This window comes from Bombina bombina, chromosome 6, assembly GCF_027579735.1.
Source record: "Bombina bombina isolate aBomBom1 chromosome 6, aBomBom1.pri, whole genome shotgun sequence".
NCBI lineage: Eukaryota > Metazoa > Chordata > Amphibia > Anura > Bombinatoridae > Bombina > Bombina bombina.
In genome coordinates, this window is record NC_069504.1 from 498,882,364 (window position 1) to 498,909,851 (window position 27,488).

The following is a 27,488-nucleotide window of genomic DNA, read 5'->3' on the forward strand; positions in this document are numbered from 1 at the left end:
TCACTAACGTAGGCAAAGAGAATGACTGGGGTGGGAGGGAAGGGAGGAGATATATAACAGCTCCGCTGTGGTGCTCTTTGCCTCCTCCTGCTGACCAGGAGGCGTAATCTCACAAGGATGAAATCTGTGGACTCATCATGTCTTTAAAAAGAAATATGGTTTTACAAGCCATCCCCAGAACTGCCCCCCACCCCTCCAAAAAAAGAAAAATAATTATTTCAGAGCTAGTGTTGCCAAGGCCTCATCGTTAATAGTAGCTGACTAAACAATAGCTGTCTATGGATAGACTCAAAAGCAGCTTCAGTTCACTTGTCCATAAAAACTCTAAATGAGGAAGTATCTTTGGTAGGAATAATGGAGCAGTCTAATATCCGTCACATCCACTTTTCATGCATATTCCTATCTTTTTTTATTCCAAATGTGAAAAAGGAGTTAATCTCTCAACACTTTCACTGCTGAGCCATTTCACAGCCTTGTGTTGAAACCTTCTTAGTCTGTTACTCTAATTGCATGCCATTTACAAATCTGTTACATACAGTGCTTTAAAGTGAAACAAATAAAGGGGACTTTCAATCATGAAGTATAAGATACTTCATGTAGAAAGCTCCTTTATTTGATTCAATCGATCGCTGTGTTTACCTTGTACAGTAGCCCAAAGCAAAAAAAAAAAATTGGCTAAGAGGTGACGTTTTCACCTCTTAGCCAATAGCCGTGCCATAAATCCGGCTTGGCGCCCATGGTAGCCGGATTTACCGCACGGCAATTGGCTAAGAGGTGAAACCGTTACCTCTTAGCCAAAATTTTTTTTGCTGTGGGCTGCTGTACAAGGTAAACACAGCGATCGATTGAATCAAATAAAGGAGCTTTCTACATGAAGTATCTTATACTTCATGAATGAAAGTCCCCTTTATTTGTTTCAATAGTAAATCCTAGCATTTGTAAAAAGCTAGGATTTACTTTCACTTTAACCCACAAATTGTACCTTGTTTTTTTCAGTAGAACAAGAACTTTTAGAATTTTTTTATTTATTCACAGAAACATCAAAGTATTTAGAAAATCCACAATACAAATAGTGATTTTCGTGCACCTTTTTCTATACCATAAATGGTAAACAGCATAAAAGTCTTTATTTCCAAAATGTTTCAAACACAGAGTTTATGGTTTTACGTTTAGATCGGTTCACATTAACAAAACAACATTTATTCATACTTTGTTTTTTTAATAAAATTATGAATGGGAAACGATGGGAGCGAGGGATTATCTTGCAGGACCTTACAGTGACACTAAATGGCTAAGCAAGCATTATTGAACCATAGCAGTAAAACAGAGAGGGGTCCTGTAGCCCCAAAGCTGGACAATTGCAGAGAGGGGCTATTCCAGTCCCTCGGGGTAAAGTTCCATCACTTTGATTTGTGCTGCAGTTATTTGTCTGTTTTGTTTTTGTCCTGTTATAAAGGTTTATGTTATTGTTTATTAATATGGCCGCTACACATGTCCAAAGATGTGAAGAGTATACTGAAACCTGCATGTAGGTTTATAAGGTTTAAAATGGTTATAATGTTATTGTATAAGTTAAGCTATATTTTTGTATATCTGCTAGGAGTAAACCACATGGGAGAGGGTAACTTGAAGACGAGTCTGGCCAGGCCTAGTTTTGTAATCGCAGGCCCGGAACCCTGGGAGGTCCAATTAGAGGAGTGGGAGAGGGCAAAGTCACAACCCAGAGCCTGGGCCTTAGGGAAACCCCTTGAGGCTATTGTAGATACAGATGGAGATGTAGACAGCGGGGATAGAGCTATGCTGAGACTTTATTCAAAGATTAGCAGAGCAAATAAGGTATTTGTTTTCCCACTGCTCTGTGAAATGTCTCCAAGAGCTCCTTGGAATTGTATGCTAACTTCTCCCTATTGTATTAGTTTTGAGGTCACGGAGGTCACTCCCCTATTTACACGGCCTACTGTCCCTATCCTTTGCTCTCCTCTCCCGCCTCAATTAAAGGCTCATATCAATGTTTTATGTAAGGCAGCTATAGGTAGTGGGGGTTATGAAGAATATGAAGATTATGTTACAAATTTGTACGAGGTGTTTAGAATATTTAAAATGTTCAAAATGTTTATAAAGTTAATATTAATGTATAACATAAGATACTTCTCAGTATGCTCGACAAATGCTAGCTTAGTAAAAGAGAGTAATTTAGGGGGGAAAACTTTATACGCCCAGCAAAGAAATAACATGGCTGGAAGTTTTAGACTTGTCACCGTATTACTCTGGGTATTGTCTTTAAGAATCTTGGAGAGTTGTATACCTGCTCCTCTTTATCACAGAGGTGGCTCTCCCCCCTTTCCTTTCTTTTCCCCCCTTTTTTTTTTTTCTCTTCCCCCTCTCCCTACTGATAATTCCGACAACACAGATTTACGATGATGCCACTTAGAGTTATAACTTGGAATGTAGGGGGTCTCAACACGCCCATCAAACGTAAGGCAGTTCTTAACCATCTTAGGAAATTAGGCACCAACATCACACTACTCAAGGAGACACACTTATTAGACATAGAGCACCAAAAATTAAAGAGGGAATGGGTGAACCAGGTGGTCTATTTGTCGCACACTAGAGCCAGTAGTGGACTAGCCATACTGTTTGGGAAACAAGTTAAGGTCAATATAAAACATACACACCTGGACCCTAACTCCAGATATATGATAGTGGAAGCCAATATAGACTCTATTGACTACGTATTATGCAACATATATGCACCCAATCATAAAGACTTGAAATTCTGGGAAGACCTGATACAACACCTAGCACCTCATTTGGGATCTAACCTGATAGTCGGAGGAGTTTTCAATATCTCCCCCACGAGCACCCTGAACAGACAATGGCTAGCGCCCTATAGAGTTAAAGACCCTAGGAGAAACTATAAGGCTAGGTATGAAGCTAAAATTTTTAGTATGTTTGAAACAGACCTCAACACCAGTGATGTTTGGAGATTGCTTAACCCAGAAGGCAAGGAATCCACTTGTTTAACCAAAGCCAAACACACGCTCTCTAGGATAGATATTTTCCTATTAGACAACAAATTGATCGACCAAGTACAGGATTGCAAGATTCATGACATTAATATCTGACCACGCACCTGTAGAATTAAGGATAGGTGCTAGGGAACACTGTACTAACAGAAACACACTCCGATTCCCCACATACTTGACGAAATCCGAAACTTTCATCAAATTCTTGCAACACTCATGGACAGACTATGTCACAGACAACGCCACTCACATTGAAAATGTAACACTTTTCTGGGATGCAGCCAAAACAGTGCTGGCGGGTAACATAATCGCATACGCCGCTAAAGTCAAATACAAAACCCAACACAGACATAGAACTCTACAAAAACAGTTAGGGCAGGCCTACCGACAATATCTTCAATCCAACTCGAAAGCAATGTATGATCAATACATAGCCGCAAAGGCGGATTTGGACGCGTTTACCAACCACCAGGCCGCGTCGGGATTATTAAGGTCAGCGGGCAGATTTTATAGATTTGGGGGGCGAGCGGGCAAATTGATGGTGACATTAAGGCACAGACGGCTAGAGTTCATATTGCTACCCTGCGCTGGAAAGGGCGGTCATACACCAAACCTGAGGACATAATGAGATGTTTTGAAAACTATTACACTCAACTATACACAAAGCAAACCCCAGTTTCTGAAGAAACACTGGCACACTTTTGGGACTCAGTGAGACTGCCACAGATTTCCGCAGATCAAATGGATAAATTGAACGCCCCAATTACGCAATATGAACTGTCTAGCACTCTAAAGGGCTTGCCCTTGGGCAAGGCCCCAGGCCCAGATGATCTAACATCTGAATTCTATAGGGTTCTGCAGCCACAGATAACCACTACACTTGTCAAGCTGTTTAATTATTTCATTCAAACAGACACGTGTCGCTCAAAGGAATTTATGATGGCACATATCACACTTATCCCCAAACCAGGCAAGGATCACTCTTTACCGGAATCTTATAGACCCATTTCGCTTTTGAATGTGGACTACAAGCTGTTTACGAAAATAATGGCAAACAGACTCAAGATCATATTGCCAGATTTGATCCACCCGGATCAGACTGGCTTTATATACAAACTTACGTCGGTAGTGAATCTGCGTAGGGTGATGCAGATTATAGACCATTACTGGAGGAGAGGAGGGCGCGATGTTGAGGGGACCGGTTCGGAGGCCTTCCTGCTGTCCTTGGACGCAGAGAAGGCCTTCGACAGGGTAGAATGGCCCCATCTGATGGAGTCACTGCGCCGGTTCGGCTTTCGGGGCCCCTTCCTAAAAGTGCTAGGCAAAATCTACGATTCCCCGGTGGCCAGGATCCTCTCTAATCGTTTTTTCTCGGAGGACTTCCAACTCCAAAGGGGCACCAAACAAGAATGTCCTCTTTCCCCATTATTATTTAATGTTGCACTGGAGCCACTAGATACAAAGCTTAAACAGGTCTTCCCGGGTATTGTCATAAAGAACACCCCTCTCCACCTGGCACTATATGCCGATGACATGCTGCTGTTTGTGGAATCTCCACAAGCACACATTCCTGATATCCTCCAGGCCATAGAAGAATTTGGCGACTTCTCGGGGTATAAGATAAACGCCTCCAAGTCGGAGGTCTTATGGCTCTGTAGGCATCCCCACTCCCATCATAGCTTCCCCTTTTTTGACACCACAGAAAGTCTTACTTATCTAGGCATACATTTGCACAGGGATCCCTCGAAAATTTACAGATTGAATATCTCCAACAAATGCACACAACTAGCCTCTCAGCTAACGAACTGGCTCAACCTTCCTCTGGGGTTGTCGGGCAGAGTCAACTTGGTTAAGATGACGGTACTCCCCAAGATACTCTACCCAATGCTTATGTTGCCATATTTTCTGACTCATACAGACTTGCAACTACTTACCAAGGCAATATCCCAATTTATCTGGAAGAAGGGTAAGCCGAGGATAGCGATGGAGAAACTTCATCTCCCATACTCCGCAGGAGGGCTGGCCCTCCCGAGCCTCAAATTGTACAACTGGGCAGCGTTGGCTAGGCTGGTACTCAACTGGCAATTAGACACAGGACACTTTGGGAAAACCAGACATGAAGTTGTGATGGTGGCTCCCATTTCGCTGGCATATCGGCCTTATGGAAATGGAAGGACATTGCCCGCGTATATTCTTAACAGTGTGGTATACAGAGATCCACTGCGAGCCTGGCACAAAATACACAGATACCCAGGGATCAACTCTCCCCCCACAAAATGTATTCCCATTGTGGGAAACCCAGACTTCCCGGCTAGACTGGACCAGGACCCCTTCCATGAGTGGAGGAGGTCGGGTCTAAAGGTATTGGGGGATGTACTAGACCCTCTGCAGCACATGGTCCGCTCCTTCCAGGAATTAAAAAACAAATTCCAAATCCAAAATGGGCATTTCTATGCCTACTTGCAGTTGCGACATTATGTAGGCGACTCTGCAGTCAGCCAATACAGGGTTTTGGGAACCATCGCCCTTTGCAATAGCTCAAACATTATTTCGGGTGGGTTCATTCTCACTATCTCACATATACACACGTTTGCAACAACAAAAAGTACAGATGAACCTAACAAGACTGTTGACAAAACAAAGTAACAACTGCGCACTGGACGTGACAGTACAAGACATAACAGAGAGTCTTGAAAGAGAAAAACAGGCCACATTTTCGATCTCGCTTAGAGAATCACAAGTCAGAATCCTACACAGACTATATTACTCCACACAGATTAGCCAAATGGGATTGCCGAATCCCGGACCAATGTTTCAAATGCGGGGCAGCGGCCCCGTCACTTCAGCATTATTTTTACGCTTGCCCAAAGATTAGGAGGTTCTGGGGTCATTGTCAATACTGGCTAAAGATTACATATCAGACGGAGATAGCATTCACAGAAGCAGAAGTCTTTCTGCTTAGATGGGAAGACTCACAGACAGTTGCATAGATTCCTCTCAGTATTCACATTGTTGGCCAGACAATGCATCCTCAAAAGATGGATATCCAAACTACCCCCGACAATGGCGAACTAAAACATATGCTACTTAAACAGCTTTTCATAGAGCAATATGATTTCAGACTAGGCACAGCACGCAGATTGCGCTCTTTCCTTAGAAAATGGAAAATATTTAAAGATACACTAGATTCACTCATACATATAAAGGTACTGAAGCCATTTGCTCACTTGGACACTATGCTACAAAACAGAATTTATGTTTACCTGATAAATTACTTTCTCCAACGGTGTGTCCGGTCCACGGCGTCATCCTTACTTGTGGGATATTCTCTTCCCCAACAGGAAATGGCAAAGAGCCCAGCAAAGCTGGTCACATGATCCCTCCTAGGCTCCGCCTTCCCCAGTCATTCGACCGACGTAAAGGAGGAATATTTGCATAGGAGAAATCATATGATACCGTGGTGACTGTAGTTAGAGAAAATAAATCATCAGACCTGATTAAAAAACCAGGGCGGGCCGTGGATCGGACACACCGTTGGAGAAAGTAATTTATCAGGTAAACATAAATTCTGTTTTCTCCAACATAGGTGTGTCCGGTCCACGGCGTCATCCTTACTTGTGGGAACCAATACCAAAGCTTTAGGACACGGATGATGGGAGGGAGCAAATCAGGTCACCTAGATGGAAGGCACCACGGCTTGCAAAACCTTTCTCCCAAAAATAGCCTCAGAAGAAGCAAAAGTATCAAATTTGTAAAATTTGGTAAAAGTGTGCAGTGAAGACCAAGTCGCTGCCTTACATATCTGATCAACAGAAGCCTCGTTCTTGAAGGCCCATGTGGAAGCCACGGCCCTAGTGGAATGAGCTGTGATTCTTTCAGGAGGCTGCCGTCCGGCAGTCTCATAAGCCAATCTGATGATGCTTTTAAGCCAAAAAGAGAGAGAGGTAGAAGTTGCTTTTTGACCTCTCCTTTTACCAGAATAAACAACAAACAAGGAAGATGTTTGTCTGAAATCCTTTGTAGCCTCTAAATAGAATTTTAGAGCACGAACTACATCCAAATTGTGCAACAAACGTTCCTTCTTTGAAACTGGATTCGGACACAAAGAAGGCACGACTATCTCCTGGTTAATATTTTTGTTAGAAACAACTTTCGGAAGAAAACCAGGTTTAGTACGCAAAACCACCTTATCTGCATGGAACACCAGATAAGGAGGAGAACACTGCAGAGCAGATAACTCTGAAACTCTTCTAGCAGAAGAAATTGCAACCAAAAACAAAACTTTCCAAGATAATAACTTGATATCAACGGAATGTAGGGGTTCAAACGGAACCCCCTGAAGAACTGAAAGAACTAAATTGAGACTCCAAGGAGGAGTCAAAGGTTTGTAAACAGGCTTGATTCTAACCAGAGCCTGAACAAAAGCTTGAACATCTGGCACAGCTGCCAGCTTTTTGTGAAGTAAAACAGATAAAGCAGAAATCTGTCCCTTCAAAGAACTTGCAGATAATCCTTTCTCCAAACCTTCTTGAAGAAAGGATAGAATCTTAGGAATTTTTATCTTGTTCCATGGGAATCCTTTAGATTCACACCAACAGATATATTTTTTCCATATTTTATGGTAGATTTTTCTAGTTACAGGCTTTCTGGCCTGAACAAGAGTATCAATGACAGAATCTGAGAACCCTCGCTTTGATAAAATCAAGCGTTCAATCTCCAAGCAGTCAGTTGGAGTGAGGCCAGATTCGGATGTTCGAACGGACCTTGAACAAGAAGGTCCTGTCTCAAAGGTAGCTTCCATGGTGGAGCTGATGACATATTCACCAGATCTGCATACCAAGTCCTGCGTGGCCACGCAGGAGCTATCAAGATCACCGACGCCCTCTCCTGATTGATCCTGGCTACCAGCCTGGGGATGAGAGGAAACAGCGGGAATACATAAGCTAGTTTGAAGGTCCAAGGTGCTACTAGTGCATCCACTAGAGTCGCCTTGGGATCCCTGGATCTGGACCCGTAGCAAGGAACCTTGAAGTTCTGACGAGACGCCATCAGATCCATGTCTGGAATGCCCCACAATTGAATTATTTGGGCAAAGATTTCGGGATGGAGTTCCCACTCCCCCGGATGAAATGTCTGACGACTCAGAAAACCCGCTTCCCAATTTTCCACTCCTGGGATGTGGATTGCAGACAAGTGGCAGGAGTGAGTCTCCGCCCATTGAATTATTTTGGTCACTTCTTCCATCGCCAGGGAACTCCTTGTTCCCCCCTGATGGTTGATATACGCAACAGTCGTCATGTTGTCTGATTGAAACCGTATGAATTTGGCCTTTGCTAGCTGAGGCCAAGCCTTGAGAGCATTGAATATCGCTCTCAGTTCCAGAATATTTATCAGGAGAAGAGATTCTTCCCGAGACCAAAGACCCTGAGCTTTCAGGGGTTCCCAGACCGCGCCCCAGCCCACCAGACTGGCGTCGGTCGTGACAATGACCCACTCTGGTCTGCGGAAGCTCATCCCTTGTGACAGGTTGTCCAGGGTCAGCCACCAACGGAGTGAATCTCTGGTCCTCTGATCTACTTGTATCGTCGGAGACAAGTCTGTATAATCCCCATTCCACTGACTGAGCATGCACAGTTGTAATGGTCTTAGATGAATTTGCGCAAAAGGAACTATGTCCATTGCCGCGACCATCAAACCTATTACTTCCATGCACTGCGCTATGGAAGGACGAGGAACAGAATGAAGTACTTGACAAGAGCTTAGAAGTTTTGATTTTCTGGCCTCTGTCAGAAAAATCCTCATTTCTAAGGAGTCTATTATTGTTCCCAAGAAGGGAACTCTTGTTGACGGAGATAGAGAACTTTTTTCTACGTTCACTTTCCACCCGTGAGATCTGAGAAAGGCCAGGACAATGTCCGTATGAGCCTTTGCTTGTGGTAGAGACGACGCTTGAATCAGTATGTCGTCCAAGTAAGGTACTACTGCAATGCCCCTTGGTCTTAGCACCGCTAGAAGGGACCCTAGTACCTTTGTGAAAATTCTTGGAGCAGTGGCTAATCCGAATGGAAGTGCCACAAACTGGTAATGCTTGTCCAGAAAGGCGAACCTTAGGAACCGATGATGTTCCTTGTGGATAGGAATATGTAGATACGCATCCTTTAAATCCACCGTGGTCATGAATTGACCTTCCTGGATGGTAGGAAGAATTGTCCGAATGGTTTCCATTTTGAACGATGGAACCTTGAGAAATTTGTTTAGGATCTTGAGATCTAAGATTGGTCTGAATGTTCCCTCTTTTTTGGGAACTATGAACAGATTGGAGTAGAATCCCATCCCTTGTTCTCCTAATGGAACAGGATGAATCACTCCCATTTTTAACAGGACTTCTACACAATGTAAGAATGCCTGTCTTTTTATGTGGTCTGAAGACAATTGAGACCTGTGGAACCTCCCCCTTGGGGGTAGCTCCTTGAATTCCAGAAGATAACCTTGGGAGACTATTTCTAGCGCCCAAGGATCCAGAACATCTCTTGCCCAAGCCTGAGCGAAGAGAGAAAGTCTGCCCCCCACCAGATCCGGTCCCAACATCTCATGCTGTCTTGGTAGCAGTGGCAGGTTTCTTGGCCTGCTTACCTTTGTTCCAGCCTTGCATTGGCCTCCAGGCTGGCTTGGTTTGAGAAGTATTACCCTCTTGCTTAGAGGATGTAGAACTTGGGGCTGGTCCGTTTCTGCGAAAGGGACGAAAATTTGGTTTATTTTTAGCCTTAAAAGACCTATCCTGAGGAAGGGCGTGGCCCTTACCCCCAGTGATATCTGAAATAATCTCTTTCAAGTCAGGGCCAAACAGCGTTTTCCCCTTGAAAGGTATGTTAAGCAATTTGTTCTTGGAAGACGCATCCGCTGACCAAGATTTTAGCCAAAGCGCTCTGCGCGCCACAATAGCAAACCCCGAATTTTTCGCCGCTAATCTAGCCAATTGCAAAGTGGCGTCTAAAGTAAAAGAGTTAGCCAATTTAAGAGCATGAATTCTGTCCATAATCTCCTCATAAGAAGAATCTTTATTGAGCGACTTTTCTAGTTCATCGAACCAGAAACACGCTGCTGTAGTGACAGGAACAATGCATGAAATTGGTTGTAGAAGGTAACCTTGCTGAACAAACATCTTTTTAAGCAAACCCTCTAATTTTTTATCCATTGGATCTTTGAAAGCACAACTATCTTCTATAGGGATAGTAGTGCGTTTGTTTAGAGTAGAAACCGCCCCCTCGACCTTGGGGACTGTCTGCCATAAGTCCTTTCTGGGGTCGACCATAGGAAACAATTTCTTAAATATAGGGGGAGGGACAAAAGGTATGCCGGGCCTTTCCCATTCTTTGTTTACAATGTCCGCCACCCGCTTGGGTATAGGAAAAGCTTCGGGGGGCCCCGGGACCTCTAGGAACTTGTCCATCTTACATAATTTCTCTGGAATGACCAAATTGTCACAATCATCCAGAGTAGATAACACCTCCTTAAGCAGAGCGCGGAGATGTTCCAATTTAAATTTGAATGTAATCACATCAGGTTCAGCTTGTTGAGAAATTTTCCCTGAATCTGAAATTTCTCCCTCAGACAAAACCTCCCTGGCCCCCTCAGACTGGTGTAGGGGCATGTCAGAACCATTATCATCAGCGTCCTCATGCTCTTCGGTATTTTCTAAAACAGAGCAGTCGCGCTTTCGCTGATAAGTGGGCATTTTGGCTAAAATGTTTTTGATAGAATTATCCATTACAGCCGTTAATTGTTGCATAGTAAGGAGTATTGGCGCACTAGATGTACTAGGGGCCTCCTGTGTGGGCAAGACTGGCGTAGACGAAGGAGGGGATGATGCAGTACCATGCTTACTCCCCTCGCTTGAGGAATCATCTTGGGCATCATTTTCTCTAAATTTTGTGTCACATACATCACATCTATTTAAATGAGAAGGAACCTTGGCTTCCTTACATACAGAACATAGTCTATCTGATAGTTCAGACATGTTAAACAGGCATAAACTTGATAACAAAGTACAAAAAACGTTTTAAAATAAAACCGTTACTGTCACTTTAAATTTTAAACTGAACACACTTTATTACTGAATATGTGAAAAAGTATGAAGGAATTGTTCAAAATTCACCAAAATTTCACCACAGTGTCTTAAAGCCTTAAAAGTATTGCACACCAAATTTGAAAGCTTTAACTCATAAAATAACGGAACCGGAGCCGTTTTTATATTTAACCCCTATACAGTCCCTGGTATCTGCTTTGCTGAGACCCAACCAAGCCCAGAGGGGAATACGATACCAAATGACGCCTTCAATAAGCTTTTTCTATGTATCCGAGCTCCTCACACATGCATCTGCATGCCTTGCTTCCCAAAAAACAGAATTTATGCTTACCTGATAAATTACTTTCTCCAACGGTGTGTCCGGTCCACGGCGTCATCCTTACTTGTGGGATATTCTCTTCCCCAACAGGAAATGGCAAAGAGTCCCAGCAAAGCTGGTCACATGATCCCTCCTAGGCCCCGCCCACCCCAGTCATTCGACTGACGGACAGGAGGAAATATATATAGGAGAAACCATATGATACAGTGGTGACTGTAGTTAGAGAAAATAATTCATCAGACCTGATTAAAAAACCAGGGCGGGCCGTGGACCGGACACACCGTTGGAGAAAGTAATTTATCAGGTAAGCATAAATTCTGTTTTCTCCAACATTGGTGTGTCCGGTCCACGGCGTCATCCTTACTTGTGGGAACCAATACCAAAGCTTTAGGACACGGATGAAGGGAGGGAGCAAATCAGGTCACCTAAATGGAAGGCACCACGGCTTGCAAAACCTTTCTCCCAAAAATAGCCTCCGAAGAAGCAAAAGTATCAAATTTGTAAAATTTGGCAAAAGTGTGCAGTGAAGACCAAGTCGCTGCCTTACATATCTGGTCAACAGAAGCCTCGTTCTTGAAGGCCCATGTGGAAGCCACAGCCCTAGTGGAGTGAGCTGTGATTCTTTCAGGAGGCTGCCGTCCGGCAGTCTCATAAGCCAATCGGATAATGCTTTTAAGCCAAAAGGAAAGAGAGGTAGAAGTCGCTTTTTGACCTCTCCTTTTACCAGAATAAACAACAAACAAGGAAGATGTTTTAGAGCACGGACTACGTCCAAATTGTGTAACAAACGTTCCTTCTTTGAAACTGGATTCGGACACAAAGAAGGTACAACTATCTCCTGGTTAATATTTTTGTTGGAAACAACTTTCGGAAGAAAACCAGGCTTAGTACGCAAAACCACCTTATCTGCATGGAACACCAGATAGGGCGGAGAACACTGCAGAGCAGATAACTCTGAAACTCTTCTAGCAGAAGAAATTGCAACCAAAAACAAAACTTTCCAAGATAATAACTTGATATCAACGGAATGTAAGGGTTCAAACGGAACCCCTTGAAGAACTGAAAGAACTAGATTTAGACTCCAGGGAGGAGTCAAAGGTCTGTAAACAGGCTTGATCCTAACCAGAGCCTGAACAAATGCTTGAACATCTGGCATAGCTGCCAGTCTTTTGTGAAGTAAAACAGATAAAGCAGAGATCTGTCCCTTCAGAGAACTTGCAGATAATCCTTTCTCCAAACCTTCTTGTAGAAAGGATAGAATCTTAGGAATTTTTATCTTGTTCCATGGGAATCCTTTAGATTCACACCAACAGATATATTTTTTCCATATTTTATGGTAAATTTTTCTAGTTACAGGCTTTCTAGCCTGAATCAGAGTATCTATTACAGAATCTGAAAACCCACGCTTTGATAAAATCAAGCGTTCAATCTCCAAGCCGTCAGTTGGAGGGAAACCAGATTCGGATGTTCGAATGGACCCTGAACAAGAAGGTCCTGTCTCAAAGGTAGCTTCCATGGTGGAGCCGATGACATATTCACCAGGTCTGCATACCAAGTCCTGCGTGGCCACGCAGGAGCTATCAAGATCACCGAGGCCCTCTCTTGATTGATCCTGGCTACCAGCCTGGGGATGAGAGGAAACGGTGGGAATACATAAGCTAGGTTGAAGGTCCAAGGTGCTACTAGTGCATCTACTAGGGTCGCCTTGGGATCCCTGGATCTGGACCCGTAGCAAGGAACCTTGAAGTTCTGACGAGACGCCATCAGATCCATGTCTGGAATGCCCCATAATTGAGTTATTTGGGCAAAGATTTCCGGATGGAGTTCCCACTCCCCCGGATGGAATGTCTGACGACTCAGAAAATCCGCTTCCCAATTTTCCTCTCCTGGGATGTGGATCGCAGACAAGTGGCAGGAGTGATCCTCCGCCCATTGAATTATCTTGGTCACTTCTTTCATCGCCAGGGAAGTCCTTGTTCCCCCCTGATGATTGATATATGCAACGGTCGTCATGTTGTCTGACTGAAACCTTATGAATTTGGCCTTTGCTAGTTGAGGCCAAGCTCTGAGAGCATTGAATATCGCTCTCAGTTCCAGAATGTTTATCGGGAGAAGAGACTCTTCCCGAGACCATAGACCCTGAGCTTTCAGGGATTCCCAGACCGCGCCCCAGCCCACTAGGCTGGCATCGGTCGTGACAATGACCCACTCTGGTCTGCGGAAGCTCATTCCCTGGGACAGATTGTCCAGGGTCAGCCACCAACGGAGTGAATCTCTGGTCTTTTGATCTACTTGAATCGTCGGAGACAAGTCTGTATAATCCCCATTCCACTGTCTGAGCATGCACAGTTGTAATGGTCTTAGATGAATTCGTGCAAAAGGAACTATGTCCATTGTTGCAACCATCTATCCTATTACTTCCATGCACTGCGCTATGGAAGGACGAGGAACAGAATGAAGTACTTGACAAGAGCTTAGAAGTTTTGATTTTCTGACCTCTGTCAGAAAAATCCTCATTTCTAAGGAATCTATTATTGTTCCCAAGAAGGGAACTCTTGTTGACGGGGACAGAGAACTTTTTTCTTTGTTCACCTTCCATCCGTGAGATCTGAGAAAGGCTAGGACGATGTCCGTATGAGCCTTTGCTTTTGACAGGGACGACGCTTGAATCAGGATGTCGTCCAAGTAAGGTACTACTGCAATGCCCCTTGGTCTTAGAACCGCTAGAAGGGACCCTAGTACCTTTGTGAAAATCCTTGGAGCAGTGGCTAATCCAAATGGAAGTGCCATAAACTGGTAATGCTTGTCCAGAAAAGCGAACCTTAGGAACTGATGATGTTCCTTGTGGATAGGAATATGTAGGTACGCATCCTTTAAATCCACGGTAGTCATAAATTGATTTTCCTGGATAGTAGGTAGGATCGTTCGAATAGTTTCCATTTTGAACGATGGTACCCTGAGAAATTTGTTTAGGATCTTTAGATCCAAAATTGGTCTGAATGTTCCCTCTTTTTTGGGAAATATGAACAGATTGGAATAAAATCCCATTCCTTGTTCTCTTATTGGAACTGGATGTATCACTCCCATCTTTAACAGGTCTTCTACACAATGTAAGAATGCCTGTCTCTTTATTTGGTTTGAAGATAATTGAGACCTGTGGAACCTTCCCCTTGGGGGTAGTTCCTTGAATTCCAGGAGATAACCTTGAGAAACTATTTCTAGCGCCCAAGGATCCTGAACATCTCTTGCCCAAGCCTGAGCAAAGAGAGAAAGTCTGCCCCCCACTAGATCCGGTCCCGGATCGGGGGCTATCCCTTCATGCTGTTTTGGTAGCAGTGGTAGGCTTCTTGGCCTGCTTACCCTTGTTCCAGCCTTGCATTGGTTTCCAGGCTGGTTTGGGTTGTGAAGTATTACCCTCTTGCTTAGAGGATACAGAATTAGAGACTGGTCCGTTTCTGCGAAAGGGACGAAAATTAGGCTTATTATTAGCCTTAAAAGACCTATCCTGTGGGAGGGCGTGGCCCTTTCCCCCAGTGATGTCTGAAATAATCTCTTTCAAATCAGGTCCAAATAATGTTTTACCTTTGAAAGGAATGTTAAGCAATTTTGTCTTGGAAGACACATCCGCTGACCAAGACTTTAGCCAAAGCACTCTGCGCGCCACGACAGCAAACCCTGAATTTTTCGCCGCTAATCTAGCTAATTGCAAAGCGGCATCTAAAACAAAAGAGTTAGCCAATTTAAGTGCTTGAACTCTGTCCATAACCTCCTCATACGAAGATTCTTTACTGAGCGATTTTTCTAGTTCCTCGAACCAGAAACACGCTGCCGTAGTGACAGGAACAATGCATGAAATTGGTTGTAGAAGGTAACCTTGCTGTACAAAAATCTTTTTAAGCAAACCCTCTAATTTCTTATCCATAGGATCTTTGAAAGCACAACTATCTTCGATAGGAATAGTAGTGCGTTTGTTTAGAGTAGAAACCGCCCCCTCGACCTTGGGGACTGTCTGCCATAAGTCCTTTCTGGGGTCGACTATAGGAAATAATTTCTTAAATATAGGGGGGGGAACAAAAGGTATGCCGGGCCTTTCCCACTCTTTATTTACTATGTCCGCCACCCGCTTAGGTATAGGAAAAGCGTCGGGGGGCACCGGAACCTCTAGGAACTTGTCCATCTTACATAATTTCTCTGGAATGACCAAATTGTCACAATCATCCAGAGTAGATAACACCTCCTTAAGCAGTGCGCGGAGATGTTCTAATTTAAATTTAAATGTCACAACATCAGGTTCAGCTTGATGAGAAATTTTTCCTGAATCTGAAATTTCTCCATCAGACAAAACCTCCCTCATGGCCCCTTGAGATTGGTGTGAGGGTATGTCAGAACAGTTATCATCAGCGTCCTCTTGCTCTTCAGTGTTTAAAACAGAGCAATCGCGCTTTCTCTGATAAGTAGGCATTTTGGATAAAAGATTTGCTATGGAGTTATCCATTACAGCCGTTAATTGTTGCATGGTAATAAGTATTGGCGCACTAGATGTACTAGGGGCCTCCTGTGTGGGCATAACTGGTGTAGACACAGTAGGGGATGATGTAGTATCATGTTTACTCCCCTCATTTGAGGAATCATCTTGGGCAATATCATTATCTGTTGCATTACTATCCTTACTTTGTTTGGACACTATGGCACAATTATCACATAAATTTAAATGGGGAGACACATTGGCTTTCATACATATAGAACATAGCTTATCTGATGGTACAGACATGTTAAACAGGCTTAAACTTGTCAACAAAGCACAAAAAACAGAATTTATGTTTACCTGATAAATTACTTTCTCCAACGGTGTGTCCGGTCCACGGCGTCATCCTTACTTGTGGGATATTCTCTTCCCCAACAGGAAATGGCAAAGAGCCCAGCAAAGCTGGTCACATGATCCCTCCTAGGCTCCGCCTACCCCAGTCATTCGACCGACGTTAAGGAGGAATATTTGCATAGGAGAAACCATATGATACCGTGGTGACTGTAGTTAAAGAAAATAAATTATCAGACCTGATTAAAAAACCAGGGCGGGCCGTGGACCGGACACACCGTTGGAGAAAGTAATTTATCAGGTAAACATAAATTCTGTTTTCTCCAACATAGGTGTGTCCGGTCCACGGCGTCATCCTTACATGTGGGAACCAATACCAAAGCTTTAGGACACGGATGAAGGGAGGGAGCAAATCAGGTCACCTAAATGGAAGGCACCACGGCTTGCAAAACCTTTCTCCCAAAAATAGCCTCAGAAGAAGCAAAAGTATCAAACTTGTAAAATTTGGTAAAAGTGTGCAGTGAAGACCAAGTCGCTGCCCTACATATCTGATCAACAGAAGCCTCGTTCTTGAAGGCCCATGTGGAAGCCACAGCCCTAGTGGAATGAGCTGTGATTCTTTCAGGAGGCTGCCGTCCGGCAGTCTCGTAAGCCAATCTGATGATGCTTTTAATCCAAAAAGAGAGAGAGGTAGAAGTTGCTTTTTGACCTCTCCTTTTACCAGAATAAACAACAAACAAGGAAGATGTTTGTCTAAAATCCTTTGTAGCATCTAAATAGAATTTTAGAGCGCGAACAACATCCAAATTGTGCAACAAACGTTCCTTCTTCGAAACTGGTTTCGGACACAAAGAAGGCACGACTATCTCCTGGTTAATGTTTTTGTTAGAAACAACTTTTGGAAGAAAACCAGGTTTAGTACGTAAAACCACCTTATCTGCATGAACACCAGATAAGGAGGAGAACACTGCAGAGCAGATAATTCTGAAACTCTTCTAGCAGAAGAAATTGCAACCAAAAACAAAACTTTCCAAGATAATAACTTAATATCAACGGAATGTAAGGGTTCAAACGGAACCCCCTGAAGAACTGAAAGAACTAAGTTGAGACTCCAAGGAGGAGTCAAAGGTTTGTAAACAGGCTTGATTCTAACCAGAGCCTGAACAAAGGCTTGAACATCTGGCACAGCTGCCAGCTTTTTGTGAAGTAACACAGACAAGGCAGAAATATGTCCCTTCAAGGAACTTGCAGATAATCCTTTCTCCAATCCTTCTTGAAGAAAGGATAGAATCCTAGGAATCTTTACCTTGTCCCAAGGGAATCCTTTAGATTCACACCAACAGATATATTTTTTCCATATTTTGTGGTAAATTTTTCTAGTTACAGGCTTTCTGGCCTGAACAAGAGTATCAATAACAGAATCTGAGAACCCTCGTTTTGATAAGATCAAGCGTTCAATCTCCAAGCAGTCAGCTGGAGTGAGACCAGATTCGGGTGTTCGAACGGACCTTGAACAAGAAGGTCTCGTCTCAAAGGTAGCTTCCATGGTGGAGCCGATGACATATTCACCAGATCTGCATACCAAGTCCTGCGTGGCCACGCAGGAGCTATCAAGATCACCGACGCCCTCTCCTGATTGATCCTGGCTACCAGCCTGGGGATGAGAGGAAACAGCGGGAATACATAAGCTAGTTTGAAGGTCCAAGGTGCTACTAGTGCATCTACTAGAGTCGCCTTGGGATCCCTGGATCTGGACCCGTAGCAAGGAACCTTGAAGTTCTGACGAGAGGCCATCAGATCCATGTCTGGAATGCCCCACAGATGAGTAATTTGGGCAAAGATTTCCGGATGGAGTTCCCACTCCCCCGGATGTAATGTCTGACGACTCAGAAAATCCGCTTCCCAATTTTCCACTCCTGGGATGTGGATTGCAGACAGGTGGCAGGAGTGAGTCTCCGCCCATTGAATGATTTTGGTCACTTCTTCCATCGCCAGGGAACTCCTTGTTCCCCCCTGATGGTTGATGTACGCAACAGTCGTCATGTTGTCTGATTGAAACCGTATGAACTTGGCCTTTGCTAGCTGAGGCCAAGCCTTGAGAGCATTGAATATCGCTCTCAGTTCCAGAATATTTATCGGTAGAAGAGATTCTTCCCGAGACCAAAGACCCTGAGCTTTCAGGGATCCCCAGACCGCGCCCCAGCCCATCAGACTGGCGTCGGTCGTGACAATGACCCACTCTGGTCTGCGGAAGGTCATCCCTTGTGACAGGTTGTCCAGGGACAGCCACCAACGGAGTGAGTCTCTGGTCCTCTGATTTACTTGTATCTTCGGAGACAAGTCTGTATAGTCCCCATTCCACTGACTGAGCATGCACAGTTGTAATGGTCTTAGATGAATGCGCGCAAAAGGAACTATGTCCATTGCCGCTACCATCAAACCTATTACTTCCATGCACTGCGCTATGGAAGGAAGAGGAACGGAATGAAGTGTTTGACAAGAGTTTAGAAGTTTTGTTTTTCTGGCCTCTGTCAGAAAAATCCTCATTTCTAAGGAGTCTATTATTGTTCCCAAGAAGGGAACCCTTGTCGACGGAGATAGAGAACTCTTTTCCACGTTCACTTTCCATCCGTGAGATCAGAGAAAGGCCAGGACTATGTCCGTGTGAGCCTTTGCTTGAGGAAGGGACGACGCTTGAATCAGAATGTCGTCCAAGTAAGGTACTACTGCAATGCCCCTTGGTCTTAGCACCGCTAGAAGGGACCCTAGTACCTTTGTGAAAATCCTTGGAGCAGTGGCTAATCCGAAAGGAAGCGCCACGAACTGGTAATGCTCGTCCAGGAATGCGAACCTTAGGAACCGATAATGTTCCTTGTGGATAGGAATATGTAGATACGCATCCGTGGTCATGAATTGACCTTCCTGGATGGAAGGAAGAATTGTTCGAATGGTTTCCATTTTGAACGATGGAACCTTGAGAAACTTGTTTAAGATCTTGAGATCTAAGATTGGTCTGAACGTTCCCTCTTTTTTGGGAACTATGAACAGATTGGAGTAGAACCCCATCCCTTGTTCTCCTAATGGAACAGGATGAATCACTCCCATTTTTAACAGGTCTTCTACACAATGTAAGAATGCCTGTCTCTTTATGTGGTCTGAAGACAATTGAGACCTGTGGAACCTCCCCCTTGGGGGAAGCCCCTTGAATTCCAGAAGATAACCTTGGGAGACTATTTCTAGTGCCCAAGGATCCAGAACATCTCTTGCCCAAGCCTGAGCGAAGAGAGAGAGTCTGCCCCCCACCAGATCCGGTCTCGGATCGGGGGCCAACATTTCATGCTGTCTTGGTAGCAGTGGCAGGTTTCTTGGCCTGCTTTCCCTTGTTCCAGCCTTGCATTGGTCTCCAGGCTGGCTTGGCTTGAGAAGTATTACCCTCTTGCTTAGAGGACGTAGCACTTGGGGCTGGTCCGTTTCTACGAAAGGGACGAAAATTAGGTTTATTTTTGGCCTTGAAAGACCTATCCTGAGGAAGGGCGTGGCCCTTACCCCCAGTGATATCAGAGATAATCTCTTTCAAGTCAGGGCCAAACAGCGTTTTCCCCTTGAAAGGAATGTTAAGGAGTTTGTTCTTGGAAGACGCATCCGCTGACCAAGATTTCAACCAAAGCGCTCTACGCGCCACAATAGCAAACCCAGAATTCTTCGCCGCTAACCTAGCCAATTGCAAAGTGGCGTCTAGGGTGAAAGAATTAGCCAATTTGAGAGCACGGATTCTGTCCATAATCTCCTCATAAGGAGGAGAATCACTATCGATCGCCTTTACTAGCTCATCGAACCAGAAACACGCGGCTGTAGTGACAGGGACAATGCATGAAATTGGTTGTAGAAGGTAACCTTGCTGAACAAACATCTTTTTAAGCAAACCTTCTAATTTTTTATCCATAGGATCTTTGAAAGCACAACTATCTTCTATGGGTATAGTGGTGCGTTTGTTTAAAGTAGAAACCGCTCCCTCGACCTTGGGGACAGTCTGCCATAAGTCCTTTCTAGGGTCGACCATAGGAAACAATTTTTTAAATATGGGGGGAGGGACGAAAGGTATACCGGGCCTTTCCCATTCTTTATTTACAATGTCCGCCACCCGCTTGGGTATAGGAAAAGCTTCTGGGAGCCCCGGGACCTCTAGGAACTTGTCCATTTTACATAGTTTCTCTGGGATGATCAAATTCTCACAATCATCCAGAGTGGATAATACCTCCTTAAGCAGAGCGCGGAGATGTTCCAACTTAAATTTAAATGTAATCACATCGGGTTCAGCTTGTTGAGAAATTTTCCCTGAATCTGAAATTTCTCCCTCAGACAAAACCTCCCTGGCCCCCTCAGACTGGTGTAGGGGCATTTCAGAACCATTATCATCAGCGTCCTCATGCTCTTCAGTATCTAAAACAGAGCAGTCGCGCTTACGCTGATAAGTGGGCATTTTGGCTAAAATGTTTTTGATAGAATTATCCATTACAGCCGTTAATTGTTGCATAGTAGATGTACTAGGGGCCTCCTGAGTGGGCAAGACTCGTGTAGACGAAGGAGGGAATGATGCAGTACCATGCTTACTCCCCTCACTTGAGGAATCATCTTGGGCATCATTTTCAGTGTCACATAAATCACATTTATTTAAATGAAAAGGAACCTTGGCTTCCCCACATTCAGAACACAGTCTATCTGGTAGTTCAGACATGTTAAACAGGCATAAACTTGATAACAAAGTACAAAAAACGTTTTAAAATAAAACCGTTACTGTCACTTTAAATTTTAAACTGAACACACTTTATTACTGCAATTGCGAAAAAGTATGAAGGAATTGTTCAAAATTCACCAAAATTTCACCACAGTGTCTTAAAGCCTTAAAAGTATTGCACACCAAATTTGGAACCCTTAAAATAACGGAACCGGAGCCGTTTTTAACTTTAACCCCTTTACGGTCCCTGGTATCTGCTTTGCTGAGACCCAACCAAGCCCAAAGGGGAATACGATACCAAATGAAGCCTTCAGAAAGTCTTTTCTATGTATCAGAGCTCCTCACACATGCGACTGCATGTCATGCTTCTCAAAAACAAGTGCGCAATACCGGCGCGAAAATGAGGCTCTGCCTATGATTAGGGAAAGCCCCTAGAGAATAAGGTGTCTAAAACAGTGCCTGCCGATATTATTTAACAAAAATACCCAGATTAAATGATTCCTCAAGGCTAAATAAGTGTAATATATGAATCGATTTAGCCCAGAAAATGTCTACAGTCTTAATAAGCCCCTGTGAAGCCCTTATTTACTGTCTGAATAAAAATGGCTTACCGGATCCCATAGGGAAAATGACAGCTTCCAGCATTACATCGTCTTGTTAGAATGTGTCATACCTCAAGCAGCAAAAGACTGCTCACTGTTCCCCCAACTGAAGTTAATTCCTCTCAACAGTCCTGTGTGGAACAGCCATGGATTTTAGTAACGGTTGCTAAAATCATTTTCCTCATACAAACAGAAATCTTCATCTCTTTTCTGTTTCAGAGTAAATAGTACATACCAGCACTATTTTAAAATAACAAACTCTTGATTGAATAATAAAAACTACAGTTAAACACTAAAAAACTCTAAGCCATCTCCGTGGAGATGTTGCCTGTACAACGGCAAAGAGAATGACTGGGGTAGGCGGAGCCTAGGAGGGATCATGTGACCAGCTTTGCTGGGCTCTTTGCCATTTCCTGTTGGGGAAGAGAATATCCCACAAGTAAGGATGACGCCGTGGACCGGACACACCTATGTTGGAGAAAGTTCCTTTCCCCCCAGTAACAGTTGAAATAATTGAATCCAACTGTGAACCAAATAATTTATTACCTTGGAAAGAAAGAGAAAGCAAAGTTGACTTAGAAGTCATATCTGCATTCCAAGATTTAAGCCATAAAGCTCTTCTAGCTAAAATAGCTAAAGACATATACCTGACATCAATTCAAATGATATCAAAAATGGCATCACAAATAAAGTTATTAGCATGTTGAAGAAGTTTAACAATGCTATAAGCATTATGGTCTGACACTTGTTGCGCTAAAGCCTCCAACCAAAAAGTGGAAGCTGCAGCAACATCAGCCAAAGAAATAGCAGGTCTAAGAAGATTACCTGAACATAAATAAGCTCTCCTTAGAAAGGATTCAAGCTTCCTATCTAAAGGATCCTTAAAGTAAGTACTATCCGCCGTAGGAATAGTAGTACGTTTAGCAAGAGTAGAAATAGCCCCATCAACTTTAGGGATTTTATCCCAAAACTCTAATCTATCAGATGGCACAGGGTACAATTTCTTAAACCTTGGAGAAGGAGTAAATGAGGTACCCAGACTATTCAATTCCCTAGAAATTACTTCCGAAATAGCATCAGGAACTGGAAAAACTTCTGGAATAACTACATGAGGTTTAAAAACCGAATTTAAACGCTTAGTACATTTAGTATCAAGAGGACTAGACTCCTCCATATCTAATGCAATCAATACTTCTTTAAGTAAAGAACGAATAAATTCCATTTTAAATAAATATGAAGATTTATCAGTGTCAATATCTGAGGCAGAATCTTCTGAACCAGATAGATCCTCATCAGAAACAGATAAGTCAGAATGATGGCGGTCACTTAAAAATTCATCTGAAATATGAGAAGTTTTAAAAGACCTTTTAACGTTTGCTGGAAGGAGGAATAACAGACAGAGCCTTCTTAATAGAATTAGAAACAAATTCTTTCACATTAACAGGGACATCCTGAACAATAGATGTTGAAGGAAAAACAACGGGTAAAGGATTATTACTAATGGAAACACTATCTGCATTAGAAAGTTTTATCATGACAGCTAACACTGTACAGCCGGAGGAACAGATACCAAAAGTTTACAACAAATGCACTTAACTTTGGTAGAACCAGCATCAGGCAGCATCTTTCCAGAAGTAGATTCTGATCCAGGGTCAGGTTGAGACATCTTGCAATATGTAATAGAAAAAACAACATATAAAGCAAAATTATCAAATTCCTTAAATGACAGTTTCAGGAATGGGAAAAAATGCCAAATAAACAAGCCACTAGCAATCAGAAGCAATGAAAAAGTGAGACTTAAATAATGTGGAAAAAGGTGGAGACAAGAATGACGCCCACATTTTTTGGCGCCAAGTATGACGCCCACATTTTTTGGCGCCAAGTACAACGCCCATATTTTTTGGCGCCAAGAATGACGCCACATCCTCTGACGACGAAAAAAACGACGCCCACATTTTTTGGCGCAAAAGAACGTCTGAAACACATATACGTCAAAAATGACGCAACCACGAATAAACTTCCGGCGTCAATTAGGGCGCCGGAATGACAAAATTTTGCGCCAAAAAAGTTCGCGCCAAGAATGACGCAATAAATTGAAGCATTTCAGCCCCCGCGAGCCTAACAGCCCGCAGGGAAAAAAGTCAATTGAAAAAAATTTTAAGGTAAGAAAAAATATTTATTCATATGCATTATCCCAAAAAATGAAACTGACAGTCTGAATGAAGGAATACTGATTATCCTGAATCATGGCAAATATAAGTTTAAACACATATATTTAGAACTTTACATATAAAGTGCCCAACCATAGCTTAGAGTGTCATAAATAAAATAAGACTTACTTACCCAAAGACACTCATCTACATATAGTAGATAGCCAAACCAGTACTGAAACGAGAATCAGTAGAGGTAATGGTATATAAGAGTATATCGTCGATCTGAAAAGGGAGGTAGGAGAAGAAATCTCTATGACTGATAACAGAGAACCTATGAAATAGATCCCCTAGAGGAAGACCATTGAATTCAAATAGGCATTACTCTCTTCACATCCCTCTGACATTCACTGCACTCAGAGGAAAACCGGGCTCCAGCCTGCTGCGAAGCGCATATCAACGTAGAATCTAGCACAAACTTACTTCACCACCTCCATGGGAGGCAAAGTTTGTAAAACTGAATTGTGGGTGTGGTGAGGGGTGTATTTATAGGCATTTTGAGGTTTGGGAAACTTTGCCCCTCCAGGTAGGAATATATATCCCATTCGTCACTAGCTCATGGACTCTTGCTAATTACATGAAAGAAAGACATGCAGTGGTGACAATTCATTTTGAAACTGTATGCACACTGCTACATTTTACATTAATAAATAATACATAAAAAAGTACCTTCTTGCATACTAGAATTCCTTTATTACCTTAAGTGATGACTGTGAGGAGATCTCCAGCGATTTCTAACTCTTCTCTGTCCTTCTCGTTCTCTGCTGGGAGTTCTCCTCCTCCTCTTCCATTTCTCTGCCCTGTAGTTATCATCAGGGGACCAATTTATTTTCCTTCTGGGCATCTAAATAAAATATACAAAATAAATATGCTACAATCTGAAATGTCACATTGAGGTATAAAAAGCTTTACACATTTGTCAATTAGAAAAACAATCATAATGATAAAGAAAATTCATAAATTTACTGGTTTGGAGAAAAATGTTACAATAGGCACATAAAATAATGAGAAGCCCATTGAATATATGTGTTACCTCATAATGTGACCAGACTGGAGACTATAATCTGAACAATGGAAGATTTTGACATAAAACAATGAAAATAAAGGTCTCTTATTAATCAGCATCTTTGAAGTAAAACTGTTTTCCCCTTGCTTTTAGTAGAAATTAAAGTGTTCTTTAGGCTAGCTATGTCCTTGGGCACTTGGCAGAAATTAAAGGCATAGTCTAGTCAAAATTAAACTTTCGTGATTCAGATAAAGCATGCAATTTTAAGCAACGTTCTAATTTACTCCTATTATCAATTTTTCTTTGTTCTCTTGGAATCTTTGGTTCAGCACCTGGGTAGTACTTGCTGATTGGTGTCTAAATGTAGCCACCAATCAGCAAGCGCTGCCAAGGCTATTGGACCAAAAAACATAAAATGATGCTTACCTGATCATTTCCTTTTCTTCTGATGGAAAGAGTCCACAGCTGCATTCTTTACTTGTGGGAAATAAGAACCTGGCCACCAGGAGGAGGCGAAGACAACCCAGCCAAAGGCTTAAATACTCCTCCCACTCCCCTCATTCACCAGTCATTCTGCCGAGGAACAAGGAACAGTAGAAGAAATATTAGGGTGAAAGGTGCCAGAAGAATAATAAGGACGCCCCACATAAAATTACGGGTGGGGAGCTATGGACTCTTTCCATCAGAAGAAAAGGAAATGATCATGTAAGTGTAATTTATGTTTTTCTTAAATGGAAAGAGTCCACAGCTGCATTCATTACTTTTGGGAAACAATACCCAGATGGGAGGGTACAATAGGCGGCCCATACTGAAGGCACCAAGCCTGAACCTCTACCCGATAAAAAACCCTGCTTCGTATGAAGCAGAGAAAATTTTAAGAGGAAAAGCCCCAATGACACTGACTCGCAGTTAGTCCAGAAGCCAAACTAGAGACCGCAAACGGACTCGCCTGAGCCAACAGTCCTCCAGGAGACACCGTAGCCCAACAAACAGTCTTCAAACGCTCATTTCAACAAATGGAGACACCACCGGAAACCCCCAAGGGAACAAGGCAAAGGAGAACCAAGGAAACCGATATGTCCCCTAATACAAAAAAGAACACCTCCACGAGTAAGCCCAGCTCACAGAGACCCAAAGGGGCCCAACAGGGAAAGGAGGCCACGCCTATACCAAGCGAAACCTGGGATAAGACCGGGCACAGAGAAAGAACAGACGTCTCTCCTACATCCTGCAAGCACGGATTGCAACTGAAGAGGCAAAGTCCTCCCAGTGTCAAGAATACCAAAGCAATCAACCATGAAAAAGTGTGTAATACACCCAGGTGAAAAACTTCACGTTTGAGAACAGAGAGTCCATAACAGGACGACACAGAGGATACTTGCGAGGAAGAAGAAGCAGTCAAGTAAGAAACAGACCGCAAAAGCAACCACCAGACAGAGGGCACGCCCCAGGCAACCTAAGTCGCCGGACCTACAGACAGGTCCCTAAAAAGTGGAACACAAAACCTCAATTGAGGCCCCCGGAGAAGGAGAGTATACCCTCAGAACCCGAAGGAATAGTAAACTCTCTTCTGAAATCAATGAAACCAGTTGAAAGGAAAATCTATACTCTAGCAGACTAAGCTAACAGAATAGACTCAACAAAGCTCACACATCCAGAGGAGACAGACTGAACGCAGCTCAATAAACTGCTCGGCCATCCTGACCTGCAGACCCACCGCCAGCTGGACCAACCTAGTCTCAGTGATTCAAAACAGGGGAACAAAAGAATCCCGAAACAGGTACAGGAACTAACGTAAGGATAGCACAGCCATCCCCACAGAGAACAAGTACAACCCGACTCTGAAAACAGACGACAAGGCCATAGACTGAAGGATCTATTAAAATAAAAGCCCAACAAGTCTGCATGGAGCCAGCACGACACCAGGGGGAACCAATCCCACCTTTTCGCCTCCCATCCAGGAGAAGCCCCAAGCAAGGACTCTATCTCCATAGGGAAGAGAATATCCCCTAAGGGATGATGCCGGAAAGGCAACAACTGCCCTCAAGACCCGAAGCCAACAGCTAATGGGAAGAGAAATTCCCAACACAGAAGTCCTAGAAAGGACCCCACTACAAGTAGCTTGCCAAGCAGAGGCACAGCCAACCCATTCGCCTGCAGAGCAGGGAATCCACGAGAACACTGGCAAGCTGACCAGGGGACGGCAACCCTAAGGCGCACCAGAAATTGGACATCCAGCACCAGCAGCTGGGTATGAACCAACCACCCTTGAGGCTCAAGCCACACGGCTAACCACCAGAGGACATGGGCAAAACACTCAGCGACAGATACCCCCGCGGGTAACTGTAGAGGCCCTCCCTAAGGCGGAAGGCCCGGGACAAAAGGGCACAAGCACATTCTCAAATAAAGGTCTGGACTCTGCAGACAAACAATTGCCAACATTATGTGGAAGCAAAAACGTGCTGCAACCTCCGGGGGAAACACGCCACCCCGCATGGAGGAACCATAAATTGGGTTACCCGCATGTGCAGAAGTATGATTTGGTAGGGAACTCGCCTCTCGGAGGACAGGACCCGCAGAGGCTGATGGCTCAGTAGTCCCTTGATTCCCTGAGCCCGAGGAACCAGGCGCTCTGAAATGGCATACGGAACAAAACTGGTTGACAGGCGTCAACGAGGCCCCTCCGGA

General features: G+C 43.6%; 1 protein-coding gene across 2 annotated transcripts in view; it reads right to left on the reverse strand.

Moving 5' to 3' along the window:
- CLK3 (CDC like kinase 3) overlaps positions 1 to 27,488 on the reverse strand; it is a 398,194-nt gene that overhangs the window by 290,304 nt on the left and 80,402 nt on the right. For both annotated transcript variants that reach the window (XM_053717366.1, XM_053717365.1), the window contains one exon: positions 24,493 to 24,638. In XM_053717366.1, coding sequence (XP_053573341.1) covers positions 24,493 to 24,638 — 146 coding nt within the window. The remainder of the gene's footprint in view (positions 1 to 24,492; positions 24,639 to 27,488) is intronic.